We start from the raw sequence: 22,243 nt of genomic DNA, 5'->3' as shown, positions 1-22,243 counted from the left end.
TATATGACTGATATATCACAGGTATATGACTGGTATATCACTGGTACATGACTGCTATATCACTGGTACATGACTGCTATATCACAGGTATATGACTGGTATATCACTGGTACATGACTGGTATATCACTGGTACATGACTGCTATATCACTGGTACATGACTGATATATCACTGGTACATGACTGGTATATCACTGGTACATGTCTGCTATATCACTGGTATATGACTGGAATATATTTGGTACATATCTGCTATATCATTGGTACTTGTCTGCTATATCACTGGTATATGACTGGTATATGATTGGTACCTGTGCAACACCCCTGCTGATGCAAGTCAGAGGGGTTGTTGCGAATACGTCCCAATATGTAGCTTGCAACCTGTGTGGAGTCTGATCAACCCATTCTATGAACAGTGTCCAATATAATGACCACACATGCAGTTAGACAAAATAGATACTTTTACTTCAAAACTTCAACATATACATTCTTTGTTCAAAGTGTTTGTCTGTCCCAAGATTAGTAGTAGCATGATAGTTTAAACTTATCCAAGTTCAGCTTGCATAGATGGTAATAACTGGGATCATAGGAGTCTATTAGCGTTCTATTGTATTATTTACTATTATTTCTTCCAGCAGGATATGATCATAACAAAAATGAACTCAGACTCACATTTTACTTGATCCTTAGAGCAGAGACACAAGCTCCTTAGACGCCGAGCCACGATCTAGTGAGCGCCATGTTAGCTGTGACGTTTCGAGGGACACGCCCCCTTCCTCAGACATGACACGCTCTCCTTCGTTCACGTAAGTTATAGTAACCGCAACCGGAACCTCTTGTGCATATACCTTACTATATGTGAACAATTAAAAACATAACATACATAATATCTTAAACATAGCTTAACTATCCTTTAGTATCGACCTTTTAGTGTTTTGCTCATAGATAGATGTTAAAGTTACAATCTTCATTTAACCCTTTCGGGCTCTTTGTCTCCAATCTACAGATCTAATAAACCTCTCTTTGTAAAAGGCGTTTCCTTATTTGTTCTTTATCACACCCGAAAACCTCTTCTAAAACCATCCATCTCAACTCTGATATTTGGTGCCTGCATTCTTTAAAATGTCGCGCTACTGTTGTTTCTCCATATTTTCTCTTTTCTAATTTTTCTTTCAAATTAGTTGCCTCAGTTTCTTGTTTCCCATATATTCTGATCGCAGACTTGTGTTCGTTTAATCGAATTTTAATTTGTCTCGAAGTTTGCCCTACGTACATTTTACCGCATGGGCATTTTAATACATAGACTACATTTTTACTATTGCATGAATGCCAGCCTTTAATTTCTATGTTTGTACCATATAAGGGATGTGATAATTTTTCCCCTTTAATAATAGAATTGCAATTTTGGCATGACAAACATGTATAAGTTCCGTTTCTTCTAGCTTGTAGAAACTGTTTTAATATCTGCTCGTATTAGGCGATTGGCAAGTGATTTACCTTTTTTTATAAACAAATCTAGGTTTACACTTAAACAGTTTTCCATATTGTGGATCATATTTTAACATATCCCAATGTTTAAGAATAGTTTTTTTAATTAAAGAAGAATGGTTATCATATGTGATATGTGGATATGAATGGATGCCCTTTGTCTTTTTTCTTCTGATTTACATTAATTTGTCTGAGTTTTTGCCAATCCTCCTGTGCTACTTGTTCTCTTACTTTAATTACCGTATTTTCCGGACTATAAGGCGCACTTAAAAGCCTTGGATTTCCTTGGAAATCCAAAGTGCGCCTTATAGTCCGGTGCGCCCTATATGAGGGCAGCGGACCCTACTTTCATAGGTCCCCGCTACCGGAGACAGCAGATCTCCAGCGGGAACTGCAGACCACGCGTCACGAACAACTTCTGCCGCGTGGTCTGCAGTTCCCGCTGGAGATCTGCTGTCTCCGGTAGCGGGGACCTATGTAAGTATGGTCCACTGCCCTCCTTCACCTCCCACTCACCTTCCCCACTCACCTTCCCCGCTTCGCCACGTCTCTTCTCGGCGTCGCGTCCCGTCGGGTCTCCGCCCCCGGACCTCCGCCACGCACCCGACCCTGCGCCTTATAGTCCGATGCGCCTTATATATGGAATTATTACATATATAAGGCGCATCGGACTGTTGCGCCTTATATTCCGGTGCGCCTAATGGCCCGGAAAATACGGTAGTTCTTTCCTACAATGTCTGTTTAAAAGGTTATTTTTATCTGTCGGTTTTGAATACAGTGTGGTGAGAGTTTTCCTTCTTTCAATATTATATTAACATCAAGATATTGAATATTAGTAGAACTATACTCTGCCGATAGCTCTATCAATGGAGGACATTGGTTGAGATATTGTACCCATAAGAATATCTTAATGTTAATGTAATATTGAAAGAAGGAAAACTCTCACCACACTGTATTCAAAACCGACAGATAAAAATAACCTTTTAAACAGATCGAGTTTTCACCATCCAGGAACCTTTAGAGGGATCCCTAAGGGTCAATTTTTAAGAACGCGCCGTATCTGTAATGATGACACGGAATACGAGATACATAGTAAAAAAAATGATGGAAAAATTTGTGGAAAAGGGATATTGTAGGAAAGAACTAATTAACCCCTTAAGGACGCAGGGTTTTTCGGCTCATTTCTCGCTCTCCAACTTCAAAAATCCATAACTTTTTCATTTTTCTGTGTGAGGGCTTATTTTGTGCGTAACAAATTTTACTTTCCCATAATGTTATTTATTTTAACATGCCGTGTACTGCGAAGCTGAAAAAAAATTCCAAATTTGGAAAAAGTGAAAAAAACCGCACGTGCGTCACGTTCTTGTGGGCTCAGTTTTTACGACTTTCACTCTTCGCTCCAAATAACATGCCTACTTTATGCTTTGGTTCGGTGCGATTGCGGTGATACCAAATTTATACAGGTTTTATTGTGTTTTAATACATTTTCAAAAATTAAACGAATGTGTACAAAAAAGGAAAAAAAAATTTGCCATCTTCTGACGCTAATAACTTTTTCATACTTTGGCGCATGGAGATGTGTGAGGGGTCTTCTTTTCCAAAATGAGGCGACGTTTTCATTGCTGCCATTTTGAGGTCTGTGCGACATTTTGATCATTTTTTATTTCATTTTTTATGTTATGTAAAAAGGTGTAAAAGTCGCATTTTGGACATTTGGGCGCCATTTCCCGCCTCGGAGGTCACCGCTGCCCGTAACCGTTTTTATATTTTGATAGATCGGGCATTTTGGGACGCGGCGATACCTAATATGTTTGTGATTTTTACTGTTTATTATGTTTTATATCCGTTCTAGGGAAAGGGGGGTGATTTGAACTTTTAATATTTTATTAATTTTTTTTATTTTTTAAACTTTTTTTTTTATTTTTATTTTCACTATTTCTTAGACCATCTAGGGTACATTAACCCTAGATAGTCAGATCGCTCCTACCATATACTGCAATACTACAGTATTGCAATATATGGCATTTTTGCACACTATACATTACAATGAGCCACAGGCTCATTGTAATGCATATGCAGAAGCCATGTATCCTCGGGTCAAATGAAGACCCGAGGCTACCATGGCAACCGATCGCCGCCCCCCGATGAGGTTCGGGGGCGCGGCGATCAAAACAAAGATGGCGGCGCCCGCGCACCGCCGTCTTTTAAATGCAGCCGGCGACGTTGCCGGCGGCAACGGAGGGGTTAATAGCCGCGATCGGTGCAAGCACCGACCGCGGTTATTAGCGATGGGGGTTTTATGCAATATGCAAAAACCCCCACCTTTGTATGAAGAGGACTCAGCCCATGAGCCCTCTTCATACATCCCTTATACCTCTGTGCCGTAGAGCTACGGCGCAGAGCGTTAAGGGGTTAAAGTAAGAGAACAAGTAGCACAGGAGGATTGGCAAAAACTCAGACAAATTAATGTAAATCAGAAGAAAAAAGACAAAGGGCATCCATTCATATCCACATATGATAACCATTCTTCTTTAATTAAAAAAAAAACTATTCTTAAACATTGGGATATGTTAAAATATGATCCACAATATGGAAAACTGTTTAAGTGTAAACCTAGATTTGTTTATAAAAAAGGTAAATCACTTGCCAATCGTCTAATACGAGCAGATATTAATAAAAATAAACAGAACAGACAACAGTTTCTACAAGCTAGAAGAAACGGAACTTATGCATGTTTGTCATGCCAAAATTGCAATTCTAGAATGTATATGTTGAAGTTTTGAAGTAAAAGTATCTATTTTGTCTAACTGCACGTGTGGTCAATGTATTGGACACTGTTCATTGAATGCGGTAATATGGGAGAAATCGAGGATCTCCCGTCCTAGACCACCACATTCACTACTATATATAATTGAAGTACTCCACATACTAGCACAGAGCAAGAAGATTTTAATGCAATAATTGCCGTGTTGGCACTTTGTAATAAATAAGTGGGTCTGGTTTGCATTTTGGGCACTCGGTCTCTAAAAGGTTCGCCATCACTGAGCTATGGGATCAGCTAAGTCCCAGTTTAGAGGATCATAACTCTGTACCCCAGGACCTCTATGAGCTGATGACCGCCATTCAAGAAGAATAGGATGCTGCCTCAGAAGACAATTAGGAGACTTGTGCACAGCATGAGACATTATTGTCACCTATAATTGGTGTTCATGGCCACATGGCAAGTTACTGAGATCTTATTCTGGTGGATATAACTTTGGAGGGGACATGGGTATCTTTCCATCAAGCAAAGAGTTTCAGTTTTAGTCTTTCAGACAGTACTCCAAAAACTTGATATCTACCAAAAATAGCCTCAATCCAGATACAAGGAAATCCCCTGATAGTTTGGCACGCCGGTGGTTTTGCATCACATTGCTCAACACAACATTAATAAGAAAACATTTACCTCCTTTGTCCCATCTGTCAGACATACCGTATATCACACATGTTTGCTTTGGGGTATAGAAAATCTTCAGGAGGGTGGGGGCTTTCTCCACATTTTTCTGCTATAACCTGTCGTAGGAGTCTAATCGCTTCTAATAACAAGTAACATTTCCCCTTATTAATCTGGTCGTATTTATCGTAAGGAGGAAGGAGAAGCGACTTCAAGGAAATCACATGCTCCTCAAACAAGTTGTGATATAAATTAATAGAAGGGCTATGGATTCCATCAATGCGGTTTTCCATCTTGTAAAACTTATTTCATACTTTTTTGTTGGTACCCGGCTCAGGATCCTCTGTGTACATTATAGAGTGCTCTAATAAGGACTGGTGCATGACCGCTACGTGACCGGAATATCACTGGTACATGACTGCTATATCACTGGTACATGTCTTCTATATCACTGGTACATGACTGATATATGACTGGTACATGTCTTCTATATCACTGGTACATGACTGATATATCACTGGTACATGTCTTCTATATCACTGGTACAGACTGATATATCACTGGTACATGACTGCTATATCACTGGTACATGACTGGTATATCACTGGTACATGACTGATATATCACTGGTACATGACTGCTATATCACTGGTACATGACTAATATATCACTGGTACATGACTGATATATCACTGGTACATGTCTTCTATATCACTGGTACATGACTGGTATATCACTGGTACATGACTGATATATCACTGGTACATGACTGCTATATCACTGGTACATGACTGCTATATCACTGGTACATGACTGATATATCACTGGTACATGACTGCTATATCACTGGTACATGACTGATATATCACTGGTACATGTCTTCTATATCACTGGTACATGACTGCTATATCACTGGTACATGACTGATATATCACTGGTACATGACTGCTATATCACTGGTACATGACTGCTATATCACTGGTACATGACTGATATATCACTGGTACATGACTGCTATATCACTGGTACATGACTGATATATCACTGGTACATGACTGCTATATCACTGGTACATGACTGCTATATCACTGGTACATGACTGATATATCACTGGTACATGACTGCTATATCACTGGTACATGACTGCTATATCACTGGTACATGACTGCTATATCACTGGTACATGACTGATATATCACTGGTACATGTCTTCTATATCACTGGTACATGACTGCTATATCACTGGTACATGACTGCTATATCACTGGTACATGACTGATATATCACTGGTACATGTCTTCTATATCACTGGTACATGACTGCTATATCACTGGTACATGACTGATATATCACTGGTACATGACTGCTATATCACTGGTACATGACTGCTATATCACTGGTACATGACTGATATATCACTGGTACATGACTGCTATATCACTGGTACATGACTGATATATCACTGGTACATGACTGCTATATCACTGGTACATGACTGCTATATCACTGGTACATGACTGATATATCACTGGTACATGACTGCTATATCACTGGTACATGACTGGTATATCACTGGTACATGACTGCTATATCACTGGTACATGACTGCTATATCACTGGTACATGACTGGTATATCACTGGTACATGACTGGTATATCACTGGTACATGACTGATATATCACTGGTACATGACTGCTATATCACTGGTACATGACTGGTATATCACTGGTACATGACTGATATATCACTGGTACATGACTGCTATATCACTGGTACATGACTAATATATGACTTGTACATGACTGATATATCACTGGTACATGTCTTCTATATCACTGGTACATGACTGATATATCACTGGTACATGACTAATATATCACTGGTACATGACTAATATATGACTTGTACATGACTGATATATCACTGGTACATGTCTTCTATATCACTGGTAAATGTCTTCTATATCACTGGTACATGACTGATATATCACTGGTACATGACTGCTATATCACTGGTACATGACTGCTATATCACTGGTACATGACTGATATATCACTGGTACATGACTGCTATATCACTGGTACATGACTGGTATATCACTGGTACATGACTGCTATATCACTGGTACATGACTGCTATATCACTGGTACATGACTGCTATATCACTGGTACATGACTGATATATCACTGGTACATGACTAATATATGACTTGTACATGACTGATATATCACTGGTACATGTCTTCTATATCACTGGTACATGACTGGTATATCACTGGTACATGACTGATATATCACTGGTACATGACTGCTATATCACTGATACATGACTGATATATCACTGGTACATGTCTTCTATATCACTGGTACATGACTAATATATCACTGGTACATGACTGCTATATCACTGGTACATGACTGATATATCACTGGTACATGACTGCTATATCACTGGTACATGACTGCTATATCACTGGTACATGACTGATATATCACTGGTACATGACTGCTATATCACTGGTACATGACTGGTATATCACTGGTACATGACTGCTATATCACTGGTACATGACTGCTATATCACTGGTACATGACTGCTATATCACTGGTACATGACTAATATATCACTGGTACATGACTAATATATGACTTGTACATGACTGATATATCACTGGTACATGTCTTCTATATCACTGGTACATGTCTTCTATATCACTGGTACATGACTGATATATCACTGGTACATGACTGGTATATCACTGGTACATGACTGATATATCACTGGTACATGACTGATATATCACTGGTACATGACTGATATATCACTGGTACATGTCTGGCATATCACTGGTACATGTCTTCTATATCACTGGTACATGACTGATATATCACTGGTACATGACTGATATATCACTGGTACATGACTGGTATATCACTGGTACATGTCTTCTATATCACTGGTACATGACTGATATATCACTGGTACATGACTGATATATCACTGGTACATGACTGATATATCACTGGTACATGTCTTCTATATCACTGGTAAATGTCTTCTATATCACTGGTACATGACTGATATATCACTGGTACATGACTGATATATCACTGGTACATGACTGATATATCACTGGTACATGACTGCTATATCGCTGGTACATGAGTGGTATATAACTGATATTTAATTGGCACATGACTGGTATATGACTAGTATATCATTGATATATGACTGGTGTATTACTGGTATTTAATTGGCACATAACTGTATGACTGGTATATGACTGATATCATTGATATATGACTGGTGTATTACTGGTACATGACTGGTATATCACTGGTACTTAACTGTTATCTCACAGGTACATGACTGTACAGGTACATCACTAGTATATGATGGACCCGTGCTTCTCCTGGATTAGGAGGTTGGAGACATCTGGAGATGTGGAATCACACAGTTACTGCACAGAAGGATTCAGGAGCAGTGAGGAGTCCTCATCAGTGGCCGGAGGCTTGTAACAGGGACCCAAGACTCAGGGAGGACAGACAGGACAATTAGTCCCTAAACTGAGCCCCTCAGACTGTCTCCTGTCTTCTCATGACAGTATATCCAAGGCGTCTCAAAGACAAGACAACCACAAAGGCAATCCCTCTGTAGGTCATCGTGTAGACATAAAACAAGACTCATAAAAAAACAACACAAGTGAGTTCAGGGGTCTAGGGCAGTGGTGGCGAACCTATGGCACGAGTGCCAGAGGTGGCACTCAGAGCCCTTTCTGTGGGCACTCAGGCCATCACTGCAGGACAGAGTTCACCAAACAGGACCAAATACACCTAATCTTTCTGCAGTCGCTGGCAACTTAAGAATGCTCCTCTCAGCGCTAATTTAAAGCGGTACTTTATTGGCGGTTTGGAACTGCGGGAAAAGTGAGAAGGTGTGGACAGAAGTGCATTATCTTTGGAGGTCATCCTGCTAGACCCACCATTCTTCCTATACAGAGAGATCCTGGAGAGAAGCTACAATGAGAGTCTGTATTTTCCCTTTTTCTTTCAACTGTATTAAGTGGCATTAGGCGGCCGATACAATTGAAAGATGTGGAAGAACACGTTGCAATAAGTTACTGCTTAAAATGTCATGTTGGCACTTCACGGTAAATAAGTGGATTTTGGTTGTAGTTTGGTCACTCAGTCTCTAAAAGGTTCGCCATCACTGGTCTAGGGCCTCAACGGAAATTCCAAGTATGGCACAAAATCAGCGGCAAAAGGGATAGTCAAAAATACGAATGCCAAGATCAGAGAAGCAAAAATATCATAAGTACAGAGAGCGAACTGCAAACAAGATTATAAGACTATAACCGGCACTGGACTAGCTGTGAATGGAATCTATATACAGTAGGTGGTAAAAGAGATTCTGCCCCAGGTGGTAAGGGCAGAGGTCAGTCTATCACAGCTAGTTAACTGTCGCTGGACCAGAGCTGAGCTGCAGAAGAACCTGGTGTGGTGCAGCAGTAACATTAGCCAGAGTCCACACACACAAAAACACAGAGGGAAAGTCAGAGGCTCCTAAGCCAAATTCTGGGGACAGAAGACGATGCTGTCACTGATGTTACAATATTGGGGCTCATTTACTAAGGGTCCGCGGACTGCATTTTTAACAGGGGTTTTTGGCGCACACAATCGGATTTTGGCGCATCAGCGCCAACTTTCCCGTGACACAAATAGGGGGAGAGGCCACCGGACAATCCGATGGATTCGGACAATGTGCAGGATTTAATATTGTAAATTGTGTCGCAAGACATGCACTCACATACACTGGGATGAAGAAGGTGAACTCCGGCGGACCTCAGCGGGGAAGAGATACATTCAGGATATCGGGCGCACAATGTTGGTGAATTGCGCCTGACTTCATCTTCGTCAGACTGTCCGGATCGGGGATCACCGGTTAAGTAAATGTGCCCCATTATGTTCAAGAGGACCCTCTTGCCAAATGTATACGTAAAGAGAGAAAAATAATTGTAGCCTTAAAAAACAAATAAATGGTTCCCAAGTGAGGTCCATAGGTCTGTGATAACTCTGAGAGAGAGGCCTGAAAGAGTCTGCGCATGCGCAGAACAGCAGGCCCGCGTGCATGCTGAAGAGGAGCTGCGCACCGAAAATGGGGAGTAGGAGCAGAAAAGAGGCTACTGGGGTGTAGAATAGCCGCCCCGTATAACCTCGGATGCGGCTACTCCACGCCCCAGTAGCCGCATAAGAAAATTTACATATGTGCCTAATAAAGGTTTCCAAAAAAAGTGTGGGGACGTGAGGATTAACCTTTAAAAAGGCTAATCTTCATGTCCTATTTTTCCACCTACCACCCGATCTACCTTCATAGGTGGATTCGTGGTGGTAGGTTCCCTTTAAGAAGATTTTATTGACCTTTACCATATAACACGAGGAGAGCGCTCCTATCTCCCCTTTTTTGTCTTCTATCCCCCTCTGGAGATCTGGGGTCTGAACGCTCAGTGCCAATTCAGCCCGGCCTCCTTCTCAGGTTTACTACCATTAGGACAATGGGGCACATTTACTTACCGGGTCCTAGGAGTTCAAAGAAAGTGCATTGTCCGCAGATCATGCAATGTGCCGTGATTCACTAAGATCGTATGCCCAATATCCTGCATGTGTCGCTTCCCCGCTCAGGTCCGGCAGAGTTTACCTTCTTCCTGGGGCATGTAAGTGCATTGTCTTGCAACACAATTTGAATCTTAAATCCTGTGCTCAGCCCAAATCAGTCGGATCATCCGACGGTCCACCCCCCTCCCTGATTTGTGCCGCATGGAAGCCAGTGCAGCTGCGCCACTATCCGATCACGTGTGACACAATCCCAGCGCAAACCACTGTTAAATACCTGTTAAAGCTGCACAAATCCCGAAACCGGCGAAGTCTGACGAAAGTGCGATCCGCCACCCTTCGTAAATGAGCCCCGATGTGTCTGCACTCGGCAATTGTCAGGGTGCAGACATTTATAGCTACTTGAATGAGCATCATAAATCCACATCTATGAGCCAGTGATTATTTCTCCTCAGCATGAGACTCGCAGCCGTTCTGCCAAGAACATTATTATCTTAAAGAGTCTCGGGACTGACACCGTCATTACTGGAGATTTATAACACCAGGAAGCAATGGAGGAGATGTTTATCCTGGCGATGGAATTCATGTTTTTTTTTCTCATTATGATGGGGGAATAAAGTAGGACACTAAAAACACAAATGGTCTGTATTCCCACTGGACACATTAAAGGACACAAATTTATTGCTGTGTGATTGTATCAATGCATTTGAATGATTTAAAACACAAGCATTACGCCTGTGGCTCAGCATGGACCATTCAATCCCATCCACAAGCTACGTAAAAACTGGGTATTATGAATGCCAAAATCAAACTTTGCAATTACGATGCATCTTTGCATTTATATCCATGGAGATGCCACCACCACTGTCCAAGGGAAAACAGATGGAGGCGTATGAACAGACACAAATGTGTGTAAAAAATCAATAACTTTATTTGTAATCACATATGAACAACAGGGTATACAAAAAAAAACATAAAACACACCTAAAACCGCACAGGATGTAGTGTGCAAAAAGCAATAAAGTGCCTGAAAAGGAACTACCATCTAGAGTCCCCTTAGGAGTGAGTATAAATTTCAAGTTTACTACCATCTAAAGTCCCCATAGGAGTGAGTATAAATTTAAAGGGAACCTGTCACCAGGGACCTCATTTTCACTAAAGACACGTTGCAGAAGCCCATTACACCTGCATTGCAAATCTGCCCCTCTGCCTTTTATAAGCATTTGCATTACAATATTATTGTGTGTTATAACTTACTCTTGCATCCGGACAGAATTCTGGGGTAGTCACAGGGGTTGTACTTTGGTTTGAATGCATTTCTAAAAACAACATGTGCCTTGTCTGTGTTACTCACTCCTCAGATCTTAGCCCCCACCTTTGTGCTCCTGTATAGCTCCTCCTACTACTCCTTCTCAGAGGTCACAGCCTGGTGAACTGACATCAATGGGGGAGGGACAAGTTGTACAGGAGCACAAAGATGGAGGCAGTCTGCAGCTCAGACATGTTACAGAGAACGGTCCAACAAGGAGTAGGGCGAAGAGGAGACACGGACCCCAAGCGTATTGTCACGCCGTGGTGACTTCCTCAGGGGTAAGTGAAGTCGTTTTTTACCTGGATCCCTGCCAGCAGCATGTGGTGAGTCCCACAGAAGGGTGCAGCCGCAGCCTGTGTGCCTTTGTCAGTGTCCTCTCATTTACATTCATCCAGCTCCACTCATCCCATCTTCCTGTCATGTGCATTGAGGGAGATGGTGTGGAGGAGAGGAAGAGTGCATAAGGAGACACAGGCACACACAGGATGCAGCTGTCCCTCCCCCTGGACTCACCACATGCTGTTGGCAGGGAGCCAGGTGGAGTGAATTGAACTGAAATAATTGAGAATGCTGACTAAGGGTGGCGATTGCCATGACAGCCTGGGGTCTTCATCAGACCAGAGGCAGTCTTGTTTCTGCAGTTTCGCTACTGGCCAGTGGCTCATTGTAATGAATACTGTGTAAAAATGCCAAGACAAGCGTCTTGATCCAAGGTGGAGGATGGAATAGCAGGACTGAGTGTGTGTGTGTGATTGGTTACATGAGATAGCAGAGCCGAGTGTGTTATTAGCAATCTTATATCCATCTCATCATCTCTGATCTTTCTCATCTCTCTTTTTCAATGTGTCAGATACTAGTAGAGTGTTCAGAATCTAAATGAAAGTGTAGCTAAACCCTGTACCCTGATAATCTAAGCACATTGTCAGCACACTGAAACAGGAGACAGGAACCTCCGGTGCAGGAGCACAGCACAGGAATCAGGAAGTGTCAGCTCTGCACCATGTGACTGCCAGTGCCCGCCCACAGAGTTGAATCTTGCAGTGAGCAGCTGATGCAGTAATAAGCCCAAAAGCAGGGATAATACTGAATAAAATTGCAAAATAAGTGGTTAAAAGTGATCTTTATCATGTTACCATCGCAGGGGTATTAAGATTTGATGACTTTCTCTTATGAGCAAACCTCTTTAAGCGCAAGCCTTTATGGACACAGAGATCATCCTGTACGTTCAGGATATTAACCCCTGGAGGCACAATGCAACGTTGGTTCTCATACTTACGGTTGTATTTGTAACTTATAATTTATGACGTATGATATAATAAAAACACTAAGCAAGATCATGTTTAAAAAAAAAAAACATTTTATCTAATACAAATTTTGTATGACAAAGTCAATTAAAAAGTCCTAATACATTTTTTTTTTTTTTTTAAAGATGTGATGCTTGTCTTCAGGAAGATGGAGCTTTTTCTTTTTTTAATTTTTCTTTTCTGAAAATACCGGTAATTCAGGTTTTACCCGTCTTTCAGTATATATTCACCTATCGGTATTATGTTACAGTTCATATAATCATATAGCTTAGTTACAACTTGTATTTACAGGCGGTCCCCCTACTTAAGAACACTCGACTTACATACGACCCCTAGTTATAAACGGACCTCTGGATATTGGTAATTTGCTGTACTTTAGTCCTAGGCTACAATAAACAGCTGTAACAGTTATCACAGGTGTCTGTAATGAAGCTTTATTGTTAATCCTGGTTCTTATGACAACCCAACATTTTTAAAATCCAATTGTCACAGAGACCAAAAAAGTTCTGACTGGGATTACAATGATAAAATATACAGTTCCGACTTACAAATTCAACTTAAGAACAAACCTACAGACCCTATCTTGTATGTAACACGGGGACTGCCTGTACTCCAGAGCCGCACTCATAGCTCTGCTAGATGCTACTGGAAACAGTCAGTAAGCTTATTGATAGAAATAGTTCTACGACTTTGGGAAGGATTTAAGATATGAAAATAGGATGACAATACTGATATTGTATAATGGGAAAACGCAGTAGGGGGCATCCTTCCTCAGGTATGGAACACGTCTGAATGCGGAGTTATGCCCGGAGTCTCTTTAGTTTCTTGATCTTCTTTTTCTTTAGGTTAACCAGTCTTTTCTTTCTTCCTGGGTTTTTTTTTCTGGTTCTTATATTTCCAGAACTCTTCTTACCCTGTCTGCTGATCCACTCCTGTACCCTCTTATTATCAGGACTAATACACAGGGTCTTATGTTTCAAGTGCAACCTGAAAAATTCAATAACACATTACAAAATTAATAATAATTATAATAATTGTCAGCAGTGTCGGAATGGATTTCCTTAGGCCCACCAGAGAAATTTGCGGGGCCCATTCTTCATTATCCCCCAGGAAATATACTCTAGCAGCCTCCAAATTGTGGTGCTTTCTGATGGACCTCTGGGGTTCAGTATTGGGTTGAGCCAGGGCCCACCGGAGGATCCTCTGGTACTCTGGTGGGCCAGTCCGACACTAATTGTCAGTTCATGGTTAAAGAGGCTGTAAAGGTGCAATAGAGGAGGTGATCTACATGCCCAGGTTTTTGGATATACACTGAAAGTGTAAATTCAGAGTGAGTTCTTCTTGGTGACTTACTGCTATCTTTCTATGTACATTCACACAAAACTTGTCAGTCATAGGTTAGGACCGCCCACTGGACACCTATTATCAAAAAATTGACAGGAATGATCTGCCTTTAAGTCAGTTAAAGTAAATCTATAACCAAAATCAAGTATGGATAAACCAGGGACACTTACTCATAGATCCAGGCACTGTGACTGTGGTATCGTCTTATATTTGTTACCCATGGCCTCATTCCATTTAAAATCAACTTTTAAAATTAAAAGCTACTGGCACTGCCGATTCACATGTTGTTTCACAGTTTCATCGTTCCACCTGCTCCCTCTGCCTAATGTAATCTCACTGCCGTAGTGGAATTTTCAGCACAAAGTGGGAGGGGGAAGTGCTCCTGCTCAGTGTTACAGTCTGTGAATCTGCAACACAGAGGGGCTCTGGAAACTGCCCCAGTAAGCTTTCTGACTCATTGTCATAATTTTAAAAGTTGATTTTAGAAGGAAGCCACAGATAATATAGTTTTTTTTTCCAATGAACTTTGTCTTAGACTCCAAACCTCAAGTTTCTACATTCCACAGGTCAAGGGCCACTACTTGCTAGAGGCATCCCTATACTTTCACCCCTTAAGGATGCAGGGTTTTTCCACTCATTTTTCACTTTTCACCTTCAAAATTCCATAACTTTTTCATTTTTCTGTGTGCAGAGCTGTGTGAGGGTTTATTTTCTGCGTAACAATTTTCACTTCTCAGTCACTTTATTTATTATTATTCCGTGTACTGAGAAGCTGGAAAAAAATTCCAAATGTGGGGAAATTGTAAAAAAGACCAGCATTTGTGGGCTCAGTTTTTCCGACTTTCACTGTGCGCTCCAAATAACACCTCTGCTTTATTCTTTGGTTCGGTTCAATCACTGTGATACCAAATTTATAGAGGTTTTATTGTGTTTTAATACATTTTAAAAAATGAAACTAAAGTTTACAAAAAAAAATTTCACCATCCTCTGATGCAAATAACTCTTTTTCATACTTCAGTGTATGGAGCTGTGTGAAGGGTAATTTTTGGCGAAAAGAGCTCTGACATTTTCATTGCTACCACTTTGAGGACTTTGTGACATTTTGATCACTTTTTATTACATTTTTACATGTGACGTAAAAAGGTGTAAAAGTCGCGTTTCAGAAGTTTGGCCGCTATACATAAGGAATCCATGTGGTTGAGGGGGGCTGTGCAAGATGGTGTGCTGTACTGTATACTGTAGTATGGCAGTATATGATAGGATCAATAATACAACCTAGGGTTAAAGTACCCTTGGGAGTCTGAAAAATAGTAAATAAAATAAATAAAAAAAAGTTAAAAAAAAATTATACTAAAAAAACATAAAAATTGAAATCAACCCCCTTTCACTAGAACTGATACAAATATAAATAAACAGTAAAAATCATAAACACATTAGGTATCACCGTGTCTGAAAATGCCTGATCTATGCCTGATAATAACGTTTTTTCACTGTGTTTAACCTCGTAACGGAAGTCGCAAAAGTCGCCCAAAGTCGCAAATGGTATTTTTTTGCCATTTTGAAAAATAGAAAAAATTCTATAAAAAGTGATCAAAAGGTCGTACAGTCCTAAAAATAAAAGCATTGAAAACGTCATCAAAAGTCACAAAAAATGACACCACCCAAAGCTCTGTACACTAAAGCAGTGGTCCCCAACCTTTTTTTGCCCAGGGACCGGCTGTAAACATATATTTTCTCCAGGGACCAGTAGGTGGGGGGGATACAGTCTGGTTTCTGTTTCATAGCCAAAAATGTACGTTTGCATGCCCCACATAACTCCCTGTGTGCCTAGCTTATATTGTCCAATTTCCTGAAGAAGCCCCCCCACCTACTATCCCAGCTGAACTAAAACCAAAAAAAATACTCACCTTCCCTGTTCCCCTGCAGCAGTCTTCTCTTCGCTCACCGTCAATAGAACAGTGCATTTACATGGAAATTAAGTAATGGGAGAGAAGACTGCTGCAGGGGAACGGGGAAGGTGAGTATATTTTATTTTGTTTGTTTTTACAGAGGTCCAGCGCGGCCTGGAACCAGTTGTTCCATGGCCCGGTCTTGGGCCATGGACCGGTGGTTGGGGAACACTGCACTAAAGTATGAAAAAGTTATTAGCGCAAGGAGATGGCAAAATGAAGAATTTTTTTTCTGTACAGGAGGTTTTAATTTTTGTAAATGTATGAAAACATTTTAAAACCTATACAAATTTGGCATCTCGGTGATCGTATTGACCCAATGAATGTAGTTGACCTGTCATTTGGGGCGCACAGTGAAAGCTGTAAAATCCAAGCCCACAAGAAATGGCGCAAATGTGTTTTTTCATCATTTTCACTGCATTTAGAATTTTTTTCCCGGTTCCCAGTACATGGCATGGAATATTAAATACCGTCACTACGAAGTGCTATTTGTTACACAGAAAGTAAGCCATCTTACAGCTCTTAACATGGAAAAATAAGTTAAAGATTTTTGAAGGTGGGGAGTGAAAAAAAAACCCACGAAAACGAAAAAGGGCCTGGTCCTTAAGGGGTTAATGGACAATGTAAAATAAGCTGTATGTGATATGTAGCATCAAACCCCAAGGCAAATTACACAAACAAAGCATCAAAGTCTATAAATTTAGATCGTAACAGCCCAATATTAGAGTTTAGTTTAGACTCTGGCCCCAGCCAAGTCAGTGTTGATCCAATAAAGGACCTAGTTCCCAAACCATTGCACCTGCTGTTACTTCTTATGGTAGTTCTGGTTTTCCATGCTGATCAGCATCTGCAATTGTAGTTCCAATAACATCAACTAATAAGTTCTTCTGTTTATGTGTTTGAGCTTCGTCTATATTTTAGGGAATTTGTTCCCCTAAACATAACCCACACCCATATTCACTATTAGGGGGTTCCTCACTCACGGTTCACCTCTGTGACATAGAATGGAGTCACTCCATGTAATAGTGGTACCTACTATGTAAAACTAAAGCTATTAATGTATTACATGGTATTAAATACTTCATTTGCAAGTCTGTCCATGGCATCTCCATCTGCCAGGCCTCATTCACACAACCATGTGCTTGCTCCGATTGGATCCAGGACATAGCAGGGGGAGAGAGCGTTCCTCACCTCCCAACCTCTCCATTGAAAAATATAGCATATGTCATATATTTAGTGGCGCAGTCGCCCAGCTTGGACACAGTGTGGTGAGACACCATGTGCTCAGTGCACAGTGACCAAGTGCCATAGACCTCTATAGGGAACCTTGATCATGCCACAAATTATTTGTCCAGATCACCGGCCCCCGTACAGTTGTGTGAAAGAGGCCTACGTCTTTCATGTATTACTACCTGCACAGCCATGATCAGCATTGAAAAATGGTTTCCCCAATTAGATAAGCTCCTTTCTGGTAGTATTATGGTGATAAACTGATAAAAATGGTGGCTTTTATCTACGATGGGCTGTCTCTGGTGGGGTAAAGTTTGTGTCAAAGGATGCCCCCTCCGAACAATGATTCCATCATACAACATACTTACTGCACAGCACTGAGGTAACAAGTACCGTCCAGTCTCTGAATGTCATAACTCTTCACTTTCTTTAACAAACTTTTTGAAATTCTTTCCCCCAGTTGGGTGCAACATCTTGTGCTTGAAATGGAAAATGCTGCTAAAATAGTAAAAGGACACTGAAATTAGCAAATTGAGATAAAAACACAATGGGGTCCTAATAAAATAGAAAAGCATTGGCCCCCATAAACAGCAACCCAGTGGGGTGGTTGTATCTCCCCCCTGAGAATTCAATGGAATTTGATCATGATACAGAACAATAGCATGTCACTCATCTCAAAATATCTTGAGCATGGAGAGGCGGTTAGGAAGGAAACATCCACCGTTTCAGGATTATGCAAAAACTAAATGGGTTAGTTAGAAAAATATTAGTCACTAAATCAGAAAAAGGGGAAGGATAGGAACTTGCTGGAGTATGATTTTCCGTAATCTCTGCGAGAGGCGTTTGACTAGGATTGGGAAGTAAGAGTTTGCCTTACTTTGCCAATTTTGCCCGCCTTGCAGGCGTGGTGAGACTTACAGTCATTGAGGCTCCACTGAGGGATTCTAGGAAATATTCACATAAATTTTCCAGGATGGGATAAAGAAAACAATGCCTCCTTGTTAACATCAGCCCCCTTAACATCAAGCATGACTTTCAAAAAGCCTAATAACATGATGCATGATTAAAGCATGATTAAAGCGACACCACTATATTCATTACAGAAGGAACAGATTCCCATCTGTAGGCACTACTGTTTCAATGTGGTTGCGTCTCTTCAGTACAGTGTAGGGAACTGGTTTAGCTGAGGAAGAGGCTGGGTCAGGGGGTAATAGCTCTCTTTACAGAGACTTTGCCAATTAACGACGCCTTGCAGGGGTGTGTAGTCTTATAGCCACTTACCCTCCACTGGAAGTGAAGTGGGCAAGTCCTTCTTTACAGGTAAGAGCCTTTTCTTTTAAAGAGTAGGGTCACCAGCTGGTCTCTCAAGCAGAGAATAGGCAAGTGTATCCCAGATTTTCCTTCCCCTAGTCTAATAAGACAGCTCCGCCCATAGTACAGTGGCTGTCATGGCTCACTACACTAAGATGCCCGCATTGAAATGGATGAGGATGGTGCCAGTGTTCATTCCAGACTATGAGTCTGCTCTGGGGCCATCATAGATATCTCTCAGAACATCAATAAAGTGGTGTAAAACTTTATATCAAACAAGATTTGATATGTATATACCCTGGGTCATGCTGCTATGGTATGGATAATTGTTATGTATGCACTTTAATTGCATTATTGATTCCCTTTACTACTATTAGAGAGAGGGATAGACATAAATAGGTAGCAAGATAGATACATAATAGACGTGTGATACATGGATATGAGAAAGTGATGGATGTATGGATAGATAAAATGCAAATCGATACTATAAATCTATAGATATGAGATTAATTGATAGATGACAGATAGGGATGAAACAGAGATAGATGGATAGATATTGATTTATAGGAGATAGAGATAAAAAGATAGATATCAGATTGGTAAATTGCAAATAGAAGAATGGATAGATGGATAGATAAATAGATAGATAGGAGATAGATAGATAGATAGATAGATAGATAGACAGATAGACAGACAGATAGATAGATAGGAGATAGATAGATAGATAGATAGATAGATAAATGAAGAAAAGGGCAGCACTCCTTTCAAGTGAAAAAAATGGTGTTTTATTCCACCCTATGCAACCTTTCAGCTTTATCCCAGCCTTTCTCAAGCATGCTATCTATCCTTGCTTGACAAAGGCTGGGATACAGCTGAAACGTTGCATAGGATGGAATAAAACACCATTTTTTTCACTTGAAAGGAGTGCTGCCCTTTTCTTCATTTTACTCTTGGACTCTGTTGGTGAGAGCAACAGGATAGTACCCAAATTTTTTCCTTTGTTTTCTCTAAAGATTGTGCTGCTGTTCTTCTATTTTTTTGCTAGATAGATAAATAGATGACAGAATGATAGATAGAAAATAGAAAAATAGAGATAGATCTACCGGTAGATAGGTATCAGATAGAAATAGATAAATAAATGATAGATATGAAATCGATAAATAGAAGGTATGAGAAAGACAGAAAGATATGAGAATGAGATAGAGATGGATAGATAGATAGATACCCAAAGTAAAAATAAGCAGCACTTCAAAAGGCAAAAAGTAACAAAAACAAAAACGTGTTTATTCCATACGCTGCGTTTCAAGCATAAGCATATGGAATAAACACCTTTTTTACTTTGTTACTTTTTTGCTGTTTCGAGTGTTGCTAATTTTTCCTTTGGATATTTTGGATATCTAGGTTGCCCGGTCTCAAATTGTTGTACATCCACCCCTATATGGGTTTGTATACTGTGTTGCTTGGAATTTTCCTGATGTAGATATATAGATAGATAGATAGATAGATAGATAGATAGATAGATAGATACATAGAAAGATAGATAGATAGATAGATAGATAGATAGATAGATAGATAGATAGATAGATAGGAGATAGATAGATAGATAGATGTGAGATAGATAGATAGATAGATAGATAGATAGATAGATAGATAGGAGATAGATAGATAGATAGATAGATAGATAGATAGATAGATATGGGATAGATAGATAGATAGATAGATAGATAGATAGATAGATAGATAGATAGGAGATAGATAGATAGATATGAGATAGATAGATAGGAGATAGATAGATAGATAGATAGGAGATAGATAGATAGATAGATAGATAGATAGATAGATAGATAGATAGGAGATAGATAGATAGATAGATAGATAGATAGATAGATAGATATGAGATAGATAGATAGATAGATAGGAGATAGATAGATGATAGATAGATAGATAGATAGATAGATAGATAGATATCTCTTATATGATATCTTTGTGTCTTACAGATGTGCAGGTCATTGGTTTTCTGTAATCTGTCTCATCACCTAGATGTATAATACAGATGTCTCTTACCGTCGGTGATACACAGCGCACACAGTAGCGCGGCTGCCAGGCGCACAGCTGTCATGTTCAGTCCATTCAATAAGAGCAAAGTTCTACTTTTCCCTCCAGTGTTATATACATAGACGTAGGATCCGCCCTGGACTTGTTATGGTCACAGCCTCCGGAGCTACAACCTCACCTGCATTTTATCACCTACACAGGTCACATGATTTCCACGCATTCCTCTGTATGATCATAATATGAAGAATAGAATTACATGACTTTTCATCTGAACGCGGGCATAACCAATAATTCCAGGTGCAAAACCTCAGCCCCCTCCCTCTTACTAATTTCTCTTCCTTGTAAAGCACCAACATATTCTGCAGATCTTATCTGTACTGACATTGCCTAATAGAGCTCATTATCTCAATGAATGTTCAGGAGTATCCAGAGGAAGCCTGCGCAAATACAGGGAGAACATACAAACCCCACTGACCCTCCATACTGACTCCCCAGCTGTCCAATAATCTACAGATTTACTTATAATTGATAGATATTCCCTTTGATAATTATGTCATTAAAATTGTAGCAAGATCCGTTTTTCTCTTTTAGGCTCCTTTAGTATATAGACCCCCCCCCCCCCTTCTCTCTCCTGCCTTAGGCATTGTCTCTGGTATAAGTCCCATATTTGTTTCAGATGCACACAGTTGGTATTGGTATATGTATGAGCAGGTATATGATATATATATGTATCAGGTTTTACACTCTACAATATTAATGGAATTAGCCTTTTTAGGGCTAATCCTTTACTCCCCTCTATCTTTGCTAAACTTTAATCAGGGTAATATGCACATTTTCTAAAGAGGCTACTATGACATGAAATAGCCAGAGCTGAGGCTACACGGCACAGTTACCCCATGTCCCAGTAGCCTCTTTGATGCTCCTTCCCAGATATCTTCGACGTGCAGCTCCTGGTCCGCGAAGCAGGATATCCGCGCATGTGCAGAACACAGGCCAGCGGCTGCACAATCTTGGCTCCAAAGCTGGAACTACTGCGCATGCGCAGAACTCTGGCTTCATGGACGAGAGCACGTAGCTCCTGCGCGCTGAAGATGTAGGGTAGGAGGATCAAAGAGGCTACTGGGGCATGAAGAAGCCGCACAGCGTAGCCTCAGTTCTGGCTACGTCACGCCCCAGTAGCCTCTTTAGAAAATTTGCATATTACCC

General features: G+C 40.4%; 1 protein-coding gene across 2 annotated transcripts in view; it reads right to left on the bottom strand.

Annotated features, from left to right (window-relative positions):
- The window catches only part of CCL28 (C-C motif chemokine ligand 28), a 156,378-nt gene extending 135,137 nt beyond the window's left edge, over positions 1-21,241 (bottom strand). The window contains exons 1-3 of one of the 2 annotated variants that reach the window (XR_011853216.1): positions 21,047-21,241; positions 18,040-18,169; positions 13,718-14,135 (exon numbers count right to left, since the gene is read on the bottom strand). Coding sequence is in view for 1 of the 2 variants with exons in the window: in XM_072136651.1 (XP_071992752.1) it covers positions 13,949-14,135; positions 18,040-18,169; positions 21,047-21,101 (372 nt within the window). In the remaining variant the exon portion in view is untranslated. Of the gene's footprint in view, positions 1-13,281; positions 14,136-18,039; positions 18,170-21,046 lie in introns of those variants that run through there. The other variant, XM_072136651.1, reaches the window with a different exon arrangement.
- Between the last annotated feature and the right edge of the window lie 1,002 nt (positions 21,242-22,243).

The sequence above is a fragment of the Engystomops pustulosus genome, chromosome 1 (genome assembly GCF_040894005.1).
Source record: "Engystomops pustulosus chromosome 1, aEngPut4.maternal, whole genome shotgun sequence".
Lineage (NCBI taxonomy): Eukaryota > Metazoa > Chordata > Amphibia > Anura > Leptodactylidae > Engystomops > Engystomops pustulosus.
The sequence above is the reverse complement of the archived record's forward strand: the minus strand, read 5'-3'. Positions and strand labels throughout refer to the sequence as shown.